At 51.1% G+C, this 17,169-nt stretch overlaps 1 protein-coding gene across 1 annotated transcript in view; it reads left to right on the top strand.

Annotated features, from left to right (window-relative positions):
- The first annotated feature begins 14,970 nt into the window (after positions 1–14,970).
- The window catches only part of Pnpla1 (patatin like phospholipase domain containing 1), a 39,782-nt gene continuing 37,583 nt past the window's right edge, over positions 14,971–17,169 (top strand). Inside the window, exon 1 of the mRNA XM_036166991.1 lies at positions 14,971–15,680. Coding sequence (XP_036022884.1) covers positions 15,476–15,680 — 205 coding nt within the window. The 5' untranslated portion in view covers positions 14,971–15,475. The remainder of the gene's footprint in view (positions 15,681–17,169) is intronic.

The raw sequence follows: 17,169 nt of genomic DNA, 5'->3' as shown, positions 1-17,169 counted from the left end.
GTTTGCTGTGCTGTGTTTGGTTTCCTTGGTGGGTGGAGCCTCCTATCCTGACTCCACCCACTTCTCTGAAGGCAGGGTCAGTAAGAATGGGCTTGTCTTGTCCTTTGGATCTCACGGGTGGGTGTGAGAACCAGCTCAGACTGGGAGCTGAGGATGGTCCTGAGGGTTGCCACGCCTCCCCGTTACCTTCTCTGGCCGAGGTCCTTTTTGTGCTGGAGAAGTGGTTCCATTGGCATCCTGGCACCCCACCAGCACGCTCACCCGACTGGAAACTAGAAAGATCAAGCCTCCTTTGCTGTCCCTTCTGTAGGTGAGCAACTGGGGCACAGAAATGGGTACCGGAGAGGAGGAAGGGGCTGGAAGAGCCGAAGGAACAGTCGCTGGAGGAGGAGGAGTGGGAGGTCGGAAAGGCGGCGCTTCATTGGCAGGGTCTGGAGTAGCAGTGCGAGGTTCCTCTGGTACAGGTTGCACAGGGAGGGGCACGTGGGCAGGTGAGGAGGAGTCAAGGAGAGAGGGTTGGAGCTGAGATAGAAAAAGGCCTGGATACAAGGTAACTCTTTCCATTTGTGCATTCGCTGACAGAAGTTAGTTAACTCCCATAAAATATCAGGTCCGGTGAGCCATTAGGTGGCCATTTTTATTGTTATCTAAGGGATATTTAGTCCATTTTTTAGTTGCAGAGGCAGATAAGTTTAGAGATCTGTAAGTATGGCATTAAGCTGAGAGGTTTGAGGGTTTCCAAAAGGCTTCCCAGAGGAGATGTGGGGCTAAATATCTCAGGTGTCCCAGAGATTAGGCGAGGATCAATAATGGCACAAATCGCTCAGTGTTCCATTGAGCCAAGACCGAGGTCTGGGATGGTAGCCTGAGGATGAGGGTCCAAGAGACGAGAAATGAATGAAAATGAGGCAGGCCTCAGCCCACGAGGGAGAGTACCCCCAGCGACACCAGAGGGATGCTGACAATCAGCAGTCATCCCCACGGGTCCAGGAACTGTTTACGCTGACTGACCGGTACAGGGAAAACTCACCAATCAAAGTAGCCAGTGTTGTGCAAAGTGATCCGGCAGCCGGGCAGATGGAAAGTGGGCAGTTGTAGATGAACCAGCCTCCGTTCAGGACCCCTGCCAGGAAGGCCTGTCACAGCACCAATGTTATTTATTTGTCTGTGTTATTTACCGGGTGTGAGAAGACATGAGGTATGGTGGAACCCACTATAAGAGTTTTTATTAGGGAAGGGAAAGGGTTGTGGTGTCTAGGCCTACCAAAAACAAAGGTGTGGGTTGGGGGGGAGGGGAAGAGAGAGAGAGGTATATCCTGTCAGGACCCTAAGGGCAGGCCATACAGATGCCCAAATGATAACAATATCCACTTCCAGCAACTAGGCTATGGGGTACCTTTTCATAGACAGAGGCAGTGTTCCTTACTTTCATATCGCAGCAATGAAATACTCTGACAAAAGCAACTGAAAGGAGAAAGGACTTATTTTGGCTCACAGATTCAGAGGGATAACCATCCACTATGGCAAGATGCGGTGGCAGGGTCAGAAGCTGTCTCATCATGTTGCATCCACACGCAAGCAGAGTGGTGACCAGAAAGTGATGCCAGTCCATAAAGCTTTCCTCTGGTGAGACTCCACCTCCTAAAGGTTCCATGACTGCTCCATGGTATGGCTAAAGAGAAGGGTTTTTTTTTTTTTTTTTTTTTTTTTTAAAGATTTATTTATTATGTATACAGTGAGTGTTCGGCCTTCAGGCCAGAAGAGGGAGCCAGATCTCATTGTAGATGGTTGTGAGCCACCATGTGGTTGCTGGGAATTAAACTCAGGACCTCTGAAAGAACAGCCAGTGCTCTTAACCTCTGAGCTATCTCTCCAGCCCAAAGAGAAGGTTTTTAATTGTAGATGAGATGGAGAACAGGCAGAGACTTCTGGAAGAGTCCAAAGTAAGAGAAAAGTAGACTGAACATGGCCAGCAGACTGGACTTGGCCATGAGGAGAAGCAGGAGCAGAGAGAGAGGGCATCAGAGAGCACAGTAGGGTTATAATGGATAGCTGCAGGGAGGGAAGCCCAGGCACTGGGCAGTTCAGGTAGGGCGAGGGTGAGAAGGATGTGTAACAGGTACTTCTGATACAGAGGGAGCCTGGAAGCCAGCATGCACTTTGGTGTGCTAATGGGCATCACGGACAACCATTTGTCCCTTCTGCCTTTTGGAATTTGGAGAAATGAGTTTCCTTTGGACCTGACATCGAGCCTGAGAACAAATGTTTAAACACGTAAGCTGGTGGGGACATTTCACATTCAAACTACAACATGGGCCGCAGACCAGATTCCATTCCACCTGCAAATATCAAGGAATGAGTCCACAATGGCCATATAATTCTTTGCTAGCATGGAAAGTTCCTGTCTCTGCTTTTGGGTTGAACTGCCCCCGTCGAGGACGAGAGGTCACTCTTAGGTGGACATATCACTTTTGAGGCTAAGTCTGGAATGGTTTCAGACGCAGCTTTACAAGAAGTACCTAAGATACACCGGCTGCAGCTTGAGTCTGTAAATTTTTACTAGTGGATATAGCCGTGAAACCTCCACCCATGTCAAAATACAGAACATTTCCATTGCCTTCCTGATCCCTACTCTGCTTCACAGGGACTGCCTTTTGGGGAATTCCACGTCTGGCTTCTCATTCAGCACTGTGTTTCTGAGTCCATGCTGTGGCTCATGTAACCATTTGCTCTGTTACTGCTGAATTTCATTATATGAACACTGTGTGTCTGTCCATTCTGCTGATGGACAGGGGTGTTCCCAGTTCGGGCACTGGAAATAACTCTGCTAGGAATGCTTTAACTTTTTCCATAGCCTGCCCCCACTTTCACGTGCGATTATTATTACCTTTTCAAGGCACAGCCTCACTATATGGCCCTGGCTGCCCAAGATCTGCCTGTCTCTGCCTCCCAGAATTAAAGCGTGACATAACTGGCCATCATTACACATGTTATTTGATGGGCACAGTGGCCATTTCCTTTTGCTGTGACCCCAGGGGTGACCTGCTCCATCATGAACTAGATGTAGTTTGACTTTAATAGATTTTTGCCACCGTCCCTTGAGTCATCCAGTGTGCGCTCCTGAGGTGGTGTGAGTCCACAGCAGCTCCAGGCCTGTCGCTGTCCACCCATACCAACTCTGGCACTGTGACACCGCAGCCCTGCTTGCTGGCAGCTTTCAAAAAGCTCATAGTTGCAGGAAGGATGATTGTCACCTGGGAACCCTGACTAGGGAGGGGAGGGGATGGTGAGGGGAGCGGAGAGGGGGGAAGGAGGAGTGGGGGAGGGAGAGCTGCCCTGGAGGTGGGTTCCTGCAGGTTCAGTCGAGAGGCTAGGTATGTGCACACCTGGCTGTGAGAGGAGTGTCTTGCACGACTGAAATGCTACTCAGATCCCCACACCAAATTTTTGTAAAATAGTCACACTAGTAGTTCAGAGTAGTACAGTACCCCTGTCCACATCTCATCTGTGCCCCTGGGCTCTGGAGGACACAGCCTCCAGCACATCTGTCCTCAGGCCTCCTGGTGACAAGTAATAGAGATGGCACCCCCTTGGCCTTATGTCCAGATCTTTCCTTGGCCAGAGGCCGATGCCTGAAGTTCTACCTGTTTACGTTGCTGTGAAGAGACACCGTGACCACGGCAGCTCATAGTTACGGTTGTGAGCCTAGCTTTTAGCCATCTCTCCTCCAGCCCTTTTTTGTTTGTTTGTTTGTTTGTTTGTTTTGCTTTTTGAGATAGGTTTTCTCTGTGTAGCCCTGGCTGTCCTGGAACTCACTCTGTAGCCCAGGCTGGTCTCGAATTCCAGAATCCACCTGTCTCTGCCTCTGAGTGCTGGGATTAAAGGCGTGCACCACCACACCCAGGCAAGGCAACGCTTACAAGAAAGTATTTAATCAGGGGCTTGCTCACAGTTTCAGAGAATTAGTAGTCCACGATCATGGCGGGAAGCAGACAGGCAGTAGCTCAGAGCTTCACATCCTGATCCGTAGGAAGCAGGCAGAGAGAGACAGTGGGTCAGATGTGGGCTTTTGAAACCTCAGAGCCCACTCCCAGTGACACAACACGTTTCCAACAAGCCACATTTCCTAATTCTTCCCCAACAGTTCAACTAGCTGGTGACTAAGCATTCTAATGTCTGAGCCTCTGGGGCCATTCCCATTCAAAACACTGTTGTTGAGGAGTTTTAGTCTTTTTCGGGAGGCCCGCCACCCAGCTCCCAAATAAGTCACACACATGGAGGCTGATTCTTAATTATGAATTCCTGGCCTTAGCTTGGCTTAGTTTCTAGCCAGCTTTTCTTAACTTTTTGCCTCTGGGCTTTTCCCATTCTCTTACTTCCGTAAATCTTACTCTTACTCCATGGCTTGCGGGTTGTGTAGCGTGGTGGCTGGCCCCTGGAGTCTTTCACCTTCTCCAGCTCCTAGATCTCTCCTCCCAGATTTCTCCTTCTGGATACACTCTCTGCCTGCCAGCCCCGCCTGTCCTTTCTCCTGCCTTGCTGTTGGCCATTCAGTTCTTTATTAGACCATCAGATGTTTTAGACAGGCACAGTCACACAGCTTCACAGAGTTCAACAAATGCAACATAATCAAAAGTAACACACCTGAAAATAATATTCAACTACATCTCCTCCTCTTTGTCTAAATAAAAATGAATGGTTTTTAAATTAAACATAGTAAGACTATATACAATAACAGTTACCAAGTAAGGATTACATTCACAATATTCTGCCTATTTGTAGTTAGCATATTCAGAGAAAATAATGCATTATCTACCCTATCTTAGTGAATCCAAAGTTTTACACCTAATTTACTTTCTATAGTAACTAAGGAAAACTGCAACAGTAACTATCTAGTCTTCAACTCCATCAAAGACCCAGAAGGAGGTAATATAATCTAACAGCAGAGACATTTGGCTGCCTGGACAGTCACCCAAAGTTCCTCTGCAACATTGGAGCACCCATCTTCAGCCTACAGGTCCAGAGCATCTGTCAGACTTTTCAGTGAAACAGGAATTTTGAAAGACTGTCCTGCCTTGTTTTGGCAAAGTTCAACAGTCTTTTTCCTGTGTGTCCCGCAGAGTATCTGGCAGACTCTTCTGTGAAGCAGGAATTTTGAAGGACTGTCCTGCCTTGTTTTGGCAAAGCTCAACAGTCTTTCCTGTGTGTCCAGCATATCCATTGTCAGCAGTCAAAGGCAAGAGCAGTTCCTTTATCCAGTGGTTAATCTTGCCACAGTGAAAGCAAACTCCATAAGGAGTTTCTTCAGTGCCCATCATCTCTGAAGAAAATGGGTGTGGTCAGGAGCAGATGTGTCTCACTGATGTCAAAAGTTAACAAAACATTTTAAATGCCATATTCTTGTTTGTTTGTTTATGGCAGTGCTGGGCTGAAACCTGGGACTGGTATAAACCAGGCCTGTACTCTGCCACTGAGCCACTACATTCTGTCCCTAATTTCCCTCTCAATGGAACAGAGCAGGTTCTGATGGAACAACAGAGCAAGGTCACTGGCTGCAGGATTTAAAAGGGACTGGAGGTGTGGCCTAAGGAGGGGCAGCACATGGGCTGTCCTGGGTTGGCTGCACTTGGGCCCCTGCCTGGGCCTCTTGTATGCGTGTGGTGCAGAATAGAAACAACTGAAGCTGGGCGGTGGTGGCGCACGCCTGTAATCCCAGCACTTGGGAGGCAGAGGCAGGTGGATCTCTGTGAGTTCGAGGCCATCCTGGGCTACAGAGCTAGTCCAGGACAGCCTCCAAAACTACAGAGAAACCCTGTCTCGAAAAACCAAAAAGAAAGAAAGAAAGAAAGAAAAGGAAGGAAGGAAGGAAGGAAGAAAGAAAACCATTGAATTGGCCCTCTGTGGTTAAGGGGAAGGTTTTTTGTTTTTGTTTTTAATCGGAGATAAGAGAGAGAGAACAGCCAGAGGCATCTGGGGGAGTCTCAGGGAATGGAGAACAGAGCAGAGAAAAACAGCAGGGAGAGAAGACAGACAATGGCTGGGCTGTGGGCGCAAGACAGCAAAAGTAGTGGCAGAGTCCTGCCAGTTCTAAGGGGTTCTGCAGCAGCGGGAGGGGGGCAGGGCAGATTAGCTGGACTGGTGGCGGCGTGGGAAGCAGTGTGGGGTTCGTTTGTGTTACCAGAGAAGAAGAAGCTCTCTCCGGAGACTTCTGGGGGCTGTCGGAGCAGATGAGAAAATCACGGCTTCTCCTGGCAAACGGGGACCACTTTGCATGGCTCCTAAGGAATGCGGGGTGTTTACTGGGTAACTCAGTTTTGGACCTGACCCCCCTGGGATGGGTCCTCGCTCTCCTGGGCTCTCTTCCGCCCCTCAACCCCTCACACCTTCAACTGCTCTTCTCTTCCCCTCACCACCATGTCTGCTCTGTCTCCCCTCCTTAGCTCTTAGGATTTCAGATTTGCCATCATGTGATTCAGAACTCCAAGTCCAGGGAAGTCTCTCTGTTCTCCTGTTTTCACCTCCCATCTCACATCAGAAGCATCGGAATTACAGCGGTGCGCCCCTGCACCTGCAGCTTCTGGGATTGGAACTCGAGACCTCACACCTGCAAACACATGATTTACTCATTCAGCCTTCTGCCAACCCCACACCCAAACCTCGTTTCCCACCTTTTTTTTTTTAGGAGGCTGGGTCTCATGTGGTCCAGGCTAGACTCAAATTTGCCTCCTAGCCAAGGCTAGCTTTGAACTCCTAATCCTCCTGCCTCCATCTCTGAGATTACAAGATTACCGCCATGTCTAGCAACAGCTTGCTTTTATTGTACCCACAGTAATGGTCTTGAGTCAGCGCGGTGTCTGTCTGTCTGATGGTGCTGTCCACTCCCGTGTTCCACTCTAGGGAGGCATCATGATCGCTTCCTTGATGTAGATTGAAGGCATCTGGTGTTGGAACAGCACAGCTGTAATTGTTTCTCCAGGGTATCCATGGAGTCTGGGTAAGGATTTCCCTAGGGCTCAGGCAGAGTCTCGGGGAATGCACTGCTTGCCCAAAGTGGTTGTAACCATTCCCATACCTGCCAGGAGTTCCCGTGGGTCAATGTTTGTGTTTTCCAGACTCATCTAGAAGAGATGTTGACTTGACTTGGTAGGTCCTCCCCACCCTGGCTAGAGAAGGATCCGCCCCATGACAGTCTACACTCACCCGCTGTTGAATGATGGGCCCCATGTTGGCAGCCGTACTTACAGTCAGTTCTGCAGCAAGCCGCCTTGGGCAGCCAGCAAATGCCGCTGCAGAGAGCAGGCTGTTCGAAGGGGGTGTACAGGTACCTCTGGGGTGTGGAAGTGGAAATGGGAGCCAGTTTGTCCCCTGTGCTATCTTGAGGTGGTTTCAAAGAAAATGGCCCCCAAAGGGAATGGCACTTAGGAGGTGTGGCCTTGTTGGAGCAGGTGTGGGCATGTTGGAGGAAGCGTGTCACTGTGGAGGCAGGCTTTAAGGTCTCATATATGATCAAGCCATACCCAGTGAGACAGACCAGTTCCTGTTGCCTGTGAGTCAAGCTGTCCGCTACCTCTCCAGCACCATGTCTGCCTGCATGCCGCGAGTCACACCATGATGATAATGGACTAAATCTCTGAAAACGTAAGCCACCCCAAATAAATGTTTTCCTTTATAAGAGTTGCCGTGGTCGTGGTGTCTCTTCACAGCGATAGACACCTAATTAAGACATACCCATTTCCTCTGATGTCCTGAGGGATGGCTTCTTCCTCTTTGCAAGCAATATACTGATGCTTGCTTCTCTGAGGCGTGGAGTGGACTAGATCAGTTCTTTCCTCCATTGTTATTCTTTCCCTCACTGCCAGGGAGGTTACACCGTCACCCTCTTTTACACCCACACAGCCTCAGAGAGGGTGAGCAACTCTGTCACTTGGCTCGAAAGTGGCAGAGGTGGGATTTTTAAGTCTGGTTCTAGAGCCCCATGCTCCACAGTTTTTACTGTTTATCTATTTATTTTTCTACCTTAGTAAGCGTTCTGTGACCCCTGAAAAGGGGGACTAAAGCACTCCGTCCTGTATCTTGACCCCTCGGGTTCCTCCCACAGCGCTCCCTCCCTCACATTCTGGCTGTCCATTTAGGCCCAGCTTCTGGATGCTTTTTGGGGGAAGGGCATGTGGCAATGCCCTCTGTGGTCGGCACACAGTAGGGCTGCAAGCACTCAGCCTGGGTGAGCTGGGCACACTCTTTCCTACACCTTATCATTTCTTCTTGAGGGCGCTCAGGATGTCGTTTGGCTGGCAGTGTTTGCCTGGCGTGCATGTGGCCCTGGTCTCCCTCCTCAGCACCACAGGAAACCCAGTGCAGCCAGTGGTACAGGGAAGTGGAGGCCGGAGAATCAGAAGTTCAAAGTCAGTCTTTGCTACATAGCAAGTTTGAGGCCAGACTGGTGTAGAAGAAACCTTGTTGGGGGAAAAACACATGAGACATCTTTAAGATGCCCTGGAAACCTTGCCAGGGGCATAGAGAGCTCCCTTCCCCTGTCAAGGTGAGCAGCAAAGACCCAGGATGCTCTGGTTTGCTCTTGGCCATATTTGTCCTTAGCCTCTTAGGCCTCATAGACCCAGGACCTCTGACTCCATGCCCTTGTCTCAGCCCCTGTGACCACACTGCCTCCCAGTGGCAGCTTGAAGGCAACTAGACAAGGAAGGGTAATTCCACACAGGCCTGCTATGGTTGTTTGCCTGCAAAGATCAGAAAGTTGAGAACACAGAGGCTGGGGGCGCCTCCCCTCCACCCCCAGCTCACCTGTTTCTCAGAAGCAGAGCAGGCAGGAGCTGCCCCCCCCCCCCCCCCCCCCCATCCCCAGTGTGCAGCTGGAGGTATGAGAGGAGCAAGGCTGAGCCGCTTCCCTTCACTCCACACGGTGTTTGTGGCCTTCTGTGGCTTATCAGCCGCCGTGGGCTCTCCTGACAGGACTGTCTGGTTGAATGCTTCAAAGATGGTAGAAGGTCCTCACCCATAAAAAGCCAGCTGTCCCTTGCCAGCTCAGTGTCTTTGGTGGCAGCTTTGAGGCCTGTGGAAAAATGAACACTTTTTGGCTTTGTTACAAGCCTCTGCTCTTCAGGACAATGGCTCTCTTCCCTTGTGGGTCTGCTTTTATTTTTATTTTGTACGAGGGTGTTTTGTCTGTGGGGATGTCTGTGTACCAAGTGTGCCTGGTGCTCAGGGAGGCCAGAAGAGGGCACCAGATCCTTTGGAGTTACAGATAGTTGTGAGCTGCCATGTGGAGCTGGGAGCCAAACCCAAGTTCTCCGCAAGATCAAGAGCTTTTAAACCCCAAGCTATCTCTTCAGAGCTCTGCCCCCCATGTGGTTCTTATAATATGAGGCTCTTCACAAATGTGAACCTGAACTGTGGTATTGAAGATGTCTTCAGCTGAGCAGTCTTAGAGGGATGGAACATTTGCCTTAGAGTCATGGACTGTAGTAGAGAGAGAATATCTGGTGCCCATGTGTGGGTTGCATATTGAACCTAGGGCCTTACACATTCTAAGAGGCAAGTGTATTTGTTTTAAGTTTAAAAAACTGGGGACTGGAAAGATGGCTCATGGGTTAAGAGCACTTGCTGTTCTTTCAGAGGCCCCATGTTCAGATCCCAACACCCATGTGGTGGCTCAAAACCATCTGTAACTCCAGTTCTAAGGTTCTGACACCCTTTTCCCACCTCTGCAGGCAGCAGACACACATGTAGTGCGCACACTATGCTCAGCTGAGATGCTCATACACCTAACAATTGCAAAATCTAAAATACAATGAAAAATTGTTTAAAATTATTTAGAATTTTTTTTTGAGACAGGGTTTCGTTGTATAGCCTTGACTGGACTGGCATATGTTCTGTAGTTGAGGTTAGCCTGGAACTCATAGAGATCCGGTTGCCTCTGCCTCCCGAGTGCCGGGATTAAAGGCGTGCGCCATTATACCCAGCTTTAAATTATTTACTTTTTGAGAGTCATGGCCATGGCTCCGTGGGTAAACATGCCTGCCACTAGCCTGAGGACCTGAATTCAATCCCTGGAACCCACATGGTGGAAGAAGAGGAAGAGGTCCTTCAAGTTGTCCTCTGACCTTTGCAGGCAAGGTGGCATGTGCGTGTCCACACCCTACACAGAATAAGTAAATCAATGTAGCACATTTTAAAAATTACCTAATTTTGAATCAAAACCCTATACAAGTGGGTGAGCATTGAGAAGGTCTGTCCCAATGCTGGAGGCTGCCCATGTCGGAAGGCACTTGTGTGTTCTGAGGTTTCTATCCACTTCAGTGACGGAAGAACCCTCACATGCTCCGCTGTCCTCCTAACAGCCCGCAGCACGCCGCACCCCTTCCCCTGAAGCTTACTTTTTCACTTAAAACATCTTAGACATCCAGCTCCTGGCCCCCTACCATCTTGCTTGCTTTTGTTCTCTGAGCTCACGAGCGTGTCTGTCTCTCTATGGGCTCCCTTCCGTCGGTGTTTTCAGGGTGTGGTTTTCTGAGGGGACGGGAGCACAATTCGAGGCTAGGTCTCAGTTGCCGAATGGCCGGCCGTTGCCAATGTTGCACTGTCTCACAAAACGCTGTGTGAGCCTCTACTCACTGGGCAGATGTTTATGAATTGGGATCTGCTGTGCCCAGACACCTTCCCTGAGACAAGCAGGGGAAGCCAGGAAGGAGCTGCCATTCTGGGGACCTCTGAGTACAATTTGGGCCTGGTGCAGGATGAGAGGGAAGAGGTTTGGGGGGGTGGTTTGTGTTTTTGCTTTTATTTTTAAGAGAAAGTCTATACAGGCAACTCAGGCCGGTCGTCGGAAACTCATGGTCTTCCTGCCTCAGCCTCCCTACTGTTCGGATCACAGACATGCACCACCACACCCTGCCTAACCCACTTCTTCGTGAATCAAATCCACACCGTGCACCATGCACAGCACTTCAGGAGTAACAGTGCAGCGCCCCGGAAGCCCTGTGCTGTTCATCTTCTCTTGGGTTTGACTAGATCTGGAGTTGCCTGGGAGACGCACCCCTGGACCTGTCTGTGAGGACATTTCCACAGGGAGTTAGCAGAGCAGGGGAGACCCAAGTGGAATGTGGGTGACACTACTCCCTGGGCCAGGGTCCCCAACTGAGTACAAAGGAGAAAGCGAGTCCAGCTCCAGCATTCACCTCCCTGCTTCCTGAGTGCATGTACAGTGTAGCAAGCCGCCTTCCAGTCCTGCCCCGTGCCTCGTTGGGAAGGGCCACACCCTCAACCCTTCCTAAACACCTGAACAACCTTCCTAAATTCCTCTTCTTAAGCAGGTTGTCACAGCGATGTGAGAAGTCACTGATACAGGACTTCCCATGTACCATGACAACATCCTTTTCTTTCTCCTTTGTTAGGTATAAACTAGGCACAATAATGGTAGATAACTTGTGAGCCAGTGAGATGGCTTTGTGGGTAAAGGCCCTTGCTGCCAAATCAGAGGACCTGAGTTCAATTACTGGGTCCCACACGGTGGAAAGAGGGGGCTGTTCTGGTTTGCTTTTCTGTTGCGCGGTAGCACCATGACCAAATGCAGCTTGGAGAGGAAAGGGTTAATTGGGCTGCCATCACAGTCCTTCCTGGAGGAAGCCTAAGCAGGAACCTAGAGGCTTTCTACTGGCTTGTTCCCACACTCATGTCCAGCTTCTGTTCTTATACCCCAGGCTGCCTGCCTAGGGACCACGCAGTACAGTGGGCTGGGCCCGCCTGCATCAGTTAGCGATTAAGGAAATGCCCACAGGCCAGTATGATGGGGTAATTCCTTAATTGAGGTTCCCTCTTCCCAGGCAAGACGACAGCTGAAGCTAATTGTAACAAGAGTCTACCTCAGAAAATTATCCTCCGGTCTGCACATGTGCACCACAGCTCACTCTCTCTCTCTCTCTCTCTCTCTCTCTCTCTCTCTCTCTCTCTCACACACACACACACACACACACACACACACACACACACACACACACACACACACTTATTTTGAGACAAGATCTGGCTGTGTAGCATTGCCTGGCTTGGAACTCACTGTGTAGACCAGCCTGATCTCAATAGAGAAACTGAGAAACTGCCTGTTTCTACCTCCTGAGTGCTGGTATTAAAGGTATTGCACGACCATGCCCAGTTTAAAAAAATTTTTTTTTCCAAGACAGGGTTTCTCTGTGCAGCCCTGGCTGTCCTGGAACTCCCTCTGTAGACCAGGCTGTCCTCGAACTCAGAGATCCACCTGCCTCTGCCTCCCAAGTGCTGGGATTAAAGGTGTGTGCCACTACCACCCAGCTCATATTTTATTTGAAATATTTTATTTTAATATTTAATATAATATTTTATTTGAAATTCATTTTTATTTTATGAGTATGGCTGTTTTGCCCACATGTATGGCTTGTTTTCGATGTGCATGCAGTACCCCTAGAGGACAGCAGAGGGCACCAGGTCCCCAGAAACTGGAGTTACAGATGATTTAAGTCCCGACATTGGTGCCGGAATTCAAACCTGGGTCCTCTGTAAGAGAAGCCAGTGACTTTTTAGCTGCTGAGCTGTCTTTCTGGTCCCCAGATATTAAAATAAACAATAAAATCTTCCTCCATCCAGTTTCCTATGCTGTGTCCCAGTTTCTTGGTCTGCCAAAGGTACCCTGCCACTCCCTACCCTCAAGCTAAAAACCAAGCATTATCTGCCTGTGAATCATGTCGCTCATCCAACCAGTCCCACATCCAGGACTCTCTGTGGCAATAGCTTTGCTGACTAGTCCTCGCTCAGCCTGGCCACCCTGTCTGCCTGGCTCACCAGCCCTGACCTCACCTCCCTTCTGTGGCGCTCCAGCTGGAGGGCACCTCCAGCCCTGGAGTGTTCTACACAGAGGTCACGTTTCCCTTCTGACCTTGCCTTTCTCTGCCACAGACTCCAGGCTCCATCTGCTCCAGAAGCCTTGGACTTTATTGCCTTCTCATAATGACAGGCATGCCACGTGCCAGGCACTGGCAGTCTTTATAACTCCTGTTCAGCTTGGGAATTACGGCCTGTTTTGCAAACAGGGGAAATACACTGCACATAAATAGCAGAGCTGAGGAGTCAACCTGTCTGTCTGTCTGGTTCCAAGACCCCTCCTGTGCCTCCCCATCAGGCCTCCGCTACCTCCCCTGCCCTACATCCTCCTGGTCTCCCCACACCACATCCAGTCTCTAGTCCCCAGCTTCTCTGATGTTCCAGCTCACAGAGCTCCCTCCCTCTTAACTCCTCCCGAGGCAATCTAGCCTTGCACAATTGAGTAGTTAATTACAGAGTAACTTGGATGGGTCTCTGGTTATTTCACATTCGCCTGTCAGACTCCCAGGAAACCTGTTAGTATCTGGTTTGGGGAAGTTGGTGGGGGCGGCGAGCACTTCTCCTCAATTCCCATTGCCAAAAGCCATTGGCTCCTTCCTGTCACACCCCCCCGCCTCTGCCTCTTTAGCATGTTCGCACAGTTGCACATTCACACACACATGCACACACTCTCACACACACACTTAATCAAAAGCTGCCTTCCAAATTTGACGATTAGATGTCTGAAGCTATCTACATAGAATGGAACGCTGGACCACTCCCTCCTCAGTGGTTACTGGACATTGCCCTTACCCTGTAATTCCAGTCTGGATCAACAAAACCATCCAAGGTGATGGGAGCTTCTAGGACCAGGAAAGACATGGATGTCACCACCTACAGAGAGGCCAGGGTCGATTGAGACTTGGAGGGGGACAACTTGGTGTCTCCGTTCTAATTCTGGTCCTGATGCTGTGCGGTGTAGTGACTATGATGGTGGAAGAGGAAGGAGGGGGGAGGGGAGGAGGGGGAGGAGGGGAGCTCCTGCAGTCTTAGTGGTCTGCAGTGACACTTTTGGGCTGTGAGGAAAATCACTCCTCCCCAGGAGTCCTGCTGGGCAACCCTAGAACTAACCCTAGCCCCCAAGCCCATGACTGCCCCTCCCACCCACAATCTGTTTATCTGTGTGATGGTCTTGGAGTGATCTAGCTTTCCTCCTATACACTCTATTGGCTGCAGAGATGGCTCGGTGCTTGGCGCTTTCCCAGAGGCCCCGGATTCAGCTCCCAGCACTTACATCAGGCAGCTCACAATTGCCTGTGATTCCAGCTCCAGGGTAGCCGATGTCCTCTTCTGGCCTCTGCAGGCAACTAAAACAACACGGCAAGCCAGCACAGGGCTTGGAGGCGTGTGAGCCATCCCTTGGCCAGGCCGGAGAAAAGGAGAGGGCATGAGTGATGGGTAGGAGTCAACTTAACACAGGCTGTGAAGAGGGAACCTCTTCTGAGGATTTGCCTCTGTTAGATTGGCCCGTGAGCAAATCCTTAGGGGCGTTTTCTTGATTAATGAGAGGGCCTGGCCCACTGTGGAGAGTCCCACCCCTGGGCAGGTGGTCATGGGTTATATAAGAAAGCAATCAAGCTGGGCAGTGGTGGGGCACGTCTTTAACCCCAGTACTCAGGAGGCAGAGGCAGGCGGGTCTCTGTGAGTTCGAGGCCAGCCTGGTCTACAGAGCGAGATCCAGGACAGGCACCAAAACTACACAGAGAAACCCTGTCTCGAAAAACCAAAAAAAAAAAAAAAAAAAAGAAAGAAAGAAAGAAAGAAAGAAAACAATCAGTAAGCAGCATTCCTCTATGCCCTCTGTCTCAGTTCTTGTGTCCCTGACTTTCTTTCATGATGGACCGGAAGCTGTAAGCTGGAATACCTCCCCCTAGTTGCTTTGGCGTTATCACAGCAAACCAGGCCAGACCCCCAGAGCCACACTTCTCTGTTACAGTTTTGCCCAGAGCCAATCCTAACGAAAGAATAAACAAGAGAGGTGCTTATGTAAGAACATTTCCAGTTTGGGGGTGGGGGTGGGGGAGGGGTACAGGTGGAAGTTACTCCTCCCCTTTAAAAGCCAGAGCCACCCAGCAGCCCATCCTGGGGGTTAGGAGGACACCTGGGGATGGTGGCTTGTCACTGTCCCTGCAGCAGCCTGTCAGTGAGGGAGGCACAGGGCGAGGCACTGGCAGAGATTTTGCAACTGGCTGGCAAGGGCTGAGAGGCACCGCCTCCCGAGCAGGGAGCAGGGGATGGCCCACTCCTAGGTGCACTTGGGATGGGTGGAGAGGGCTGAGGAACCTGTGCCTGACATGAGTCTACTTAGGCCATGAAGCCAGCATGGGGTCTGTAGGACCAGGACCCTGCCCGTGACTCCCAGGGCCATCTGCCTTTCATCCAGGCCCTGAGGTCCCTTATCAGTCTTTCGGGGTGCCTCTTAGCAAAGCTAAACAGGCCCAGGAAGTGGCTGGGTGAACCACCCATGGGTGCCTGGCTGGGCTAGTAGAGTCGCCACATTCCAGGCGAAGGAGACACCGAGCCAAGGCAGACAGGTTCCTCCTCCACCGGGAGACCAGAGGCCCCGAAGATGGAGGAACAGGTGTTCAAGGGGGACCCAGACACCCCTCATTCCATCTCCTTCTCGGGGAGCGGGTTCCTTTCCTACTACCAAGCTGGGGCCGTGGACGCTCTGCGAGACCTGGCCCCGAGGATGCTGGACACAGCCCATCGCTTCGCAGGGACGTCAGCTGGCGCAGTGATCGCAGCCCTGGTCATCTGTGGGATTGAAATGGGTAAGACCTTTATTTCTGGGGTCTCTGGGGGGGCGGGGGCTGCTGGAGGGACTCCTCTGGAGCATGACCTTGACAGCTTTGGAAGTGCTTTGGGACAAAGCCAGATCTAGCAGGTAGGAAATGAGATGGTCAGTGGGGTCGTGGTCAGCCTCGAGGTGTGCCACCACCCATTGGTGAGCAGAGACCTTCCACGGCGCCCTTAGCTGTGAGCTGCCCTGTGCCCAAGCCAGAAGGAAGGAAGCACAGCCTCTCCCGACAGACAGACAGACAGACACACACACACACACACACACACACACACTCCTCCCTCAGTACTGTCATGAGTGAGGAGGCTGGGTGAGGCTTCCTCTAAAGTGCAGACACCCAGGGAAGAGAGTGATTCTCATCCTCCTCATGTGGAGGGGATTCCCACCGGAAAGCTGCAAGTCTGAGGTTTGGGGAGAGGCAAGAACAGAGTGGGGCCCAGTGCAGGAGCTTCGTCTCTGTCCTGGTGGGTCACGGGCCACAGTGCTGACCCGGGGCTCTGAGCAACAGGCTCCTTGTCTCGCAGTGTAGAGCACAGGCCCGACCACCCTACCTGCTCAGTGCCAGGCCGTGATGCAGGCCCTTGTGGAACTGAGCTTCTAGAATGTTTCAGAAAGAAAAGAGATCAACTTAAATAGGGATGTCTCCCCTGTCGTGATGGGAAGTGACAGGGGTCTGTGAACAAATTGAAGCTGGCCGGGGATGAAGGGGAAAGGACACCATGTTTGAAAGATGTACAAGGAGGGTCATGCTGAGGAGGTGGCGGCCAAGTGGAGGTTGCATGAGGTGGGGTGCAGAGGAAGGACCTTTCCGGAGCCCAGGGGAATGGGCCCGAGGGGGACGCGGGGTGAGGGAAGGTTGGAGGTGGCGACTGAGGGGTCAGGTGGCCTGAGACTACAGTGGCCAGCTCCTACCTAGTGCTGACAGCTGAGGGCTGCCAAGAGTGTGCCTGCCCCTGAGTCCTAGCCCTGGCATTCCGGTCTGTAGAAATCGAGGCCAGTTGCTGAACTTGCTGGGCCTCAGTTTCCTCCATCAGGGCAATCCCCGTGATGCCCTGACCTGGGGTTAAAGGAGGAGCTGTGTTAACAGGCGTGAACTGCTTGGTGACTGGGGCACAGGAGTGCTGGAAACCGCCAATTATTTATTTGGGGGTTTTAAGGACCCCCGACTGCTAGGCAGTAGACGTGAGGTAGGAGACCAGTGTAGTGCCATGTGGATGGTGTTAGGATGGGAGCTTGGGTATAGAATGTGCTAGAAGGTAGAGCTGATGAGACCAACTGAAGTGTCAGCTGTTAGATGTCTCTGAGGAGGCAGATGGCATCCCGTACCCTGCTGCCTGGACCTCTGCTGGGGGGGGGGGGGGCTTTATCTGAGAGCATGGCAGTGCTCACTAAGTACCACGTATATGCAAGGTGCCTTTTCTTTTTAAGTCTGTAAGAAACGGTGGGAAAAGAAGAGTTAAAAT

Source organism: Onychomys torridus, chromosome 18, assembly GCF_903995425.1.
Source record: "Onychomys torridus chromosome 18, mOncTor1.1, whole genome shotgun sequence".
NCBI lineage: Eukaryota > Metazoa > Chordata > Mammalia > Rodentia > Cricetidae > Onychomys > Onychomys torridus.
This window is presented reverse-complemented; position numbering and strand designations above follow the sequence as displayed.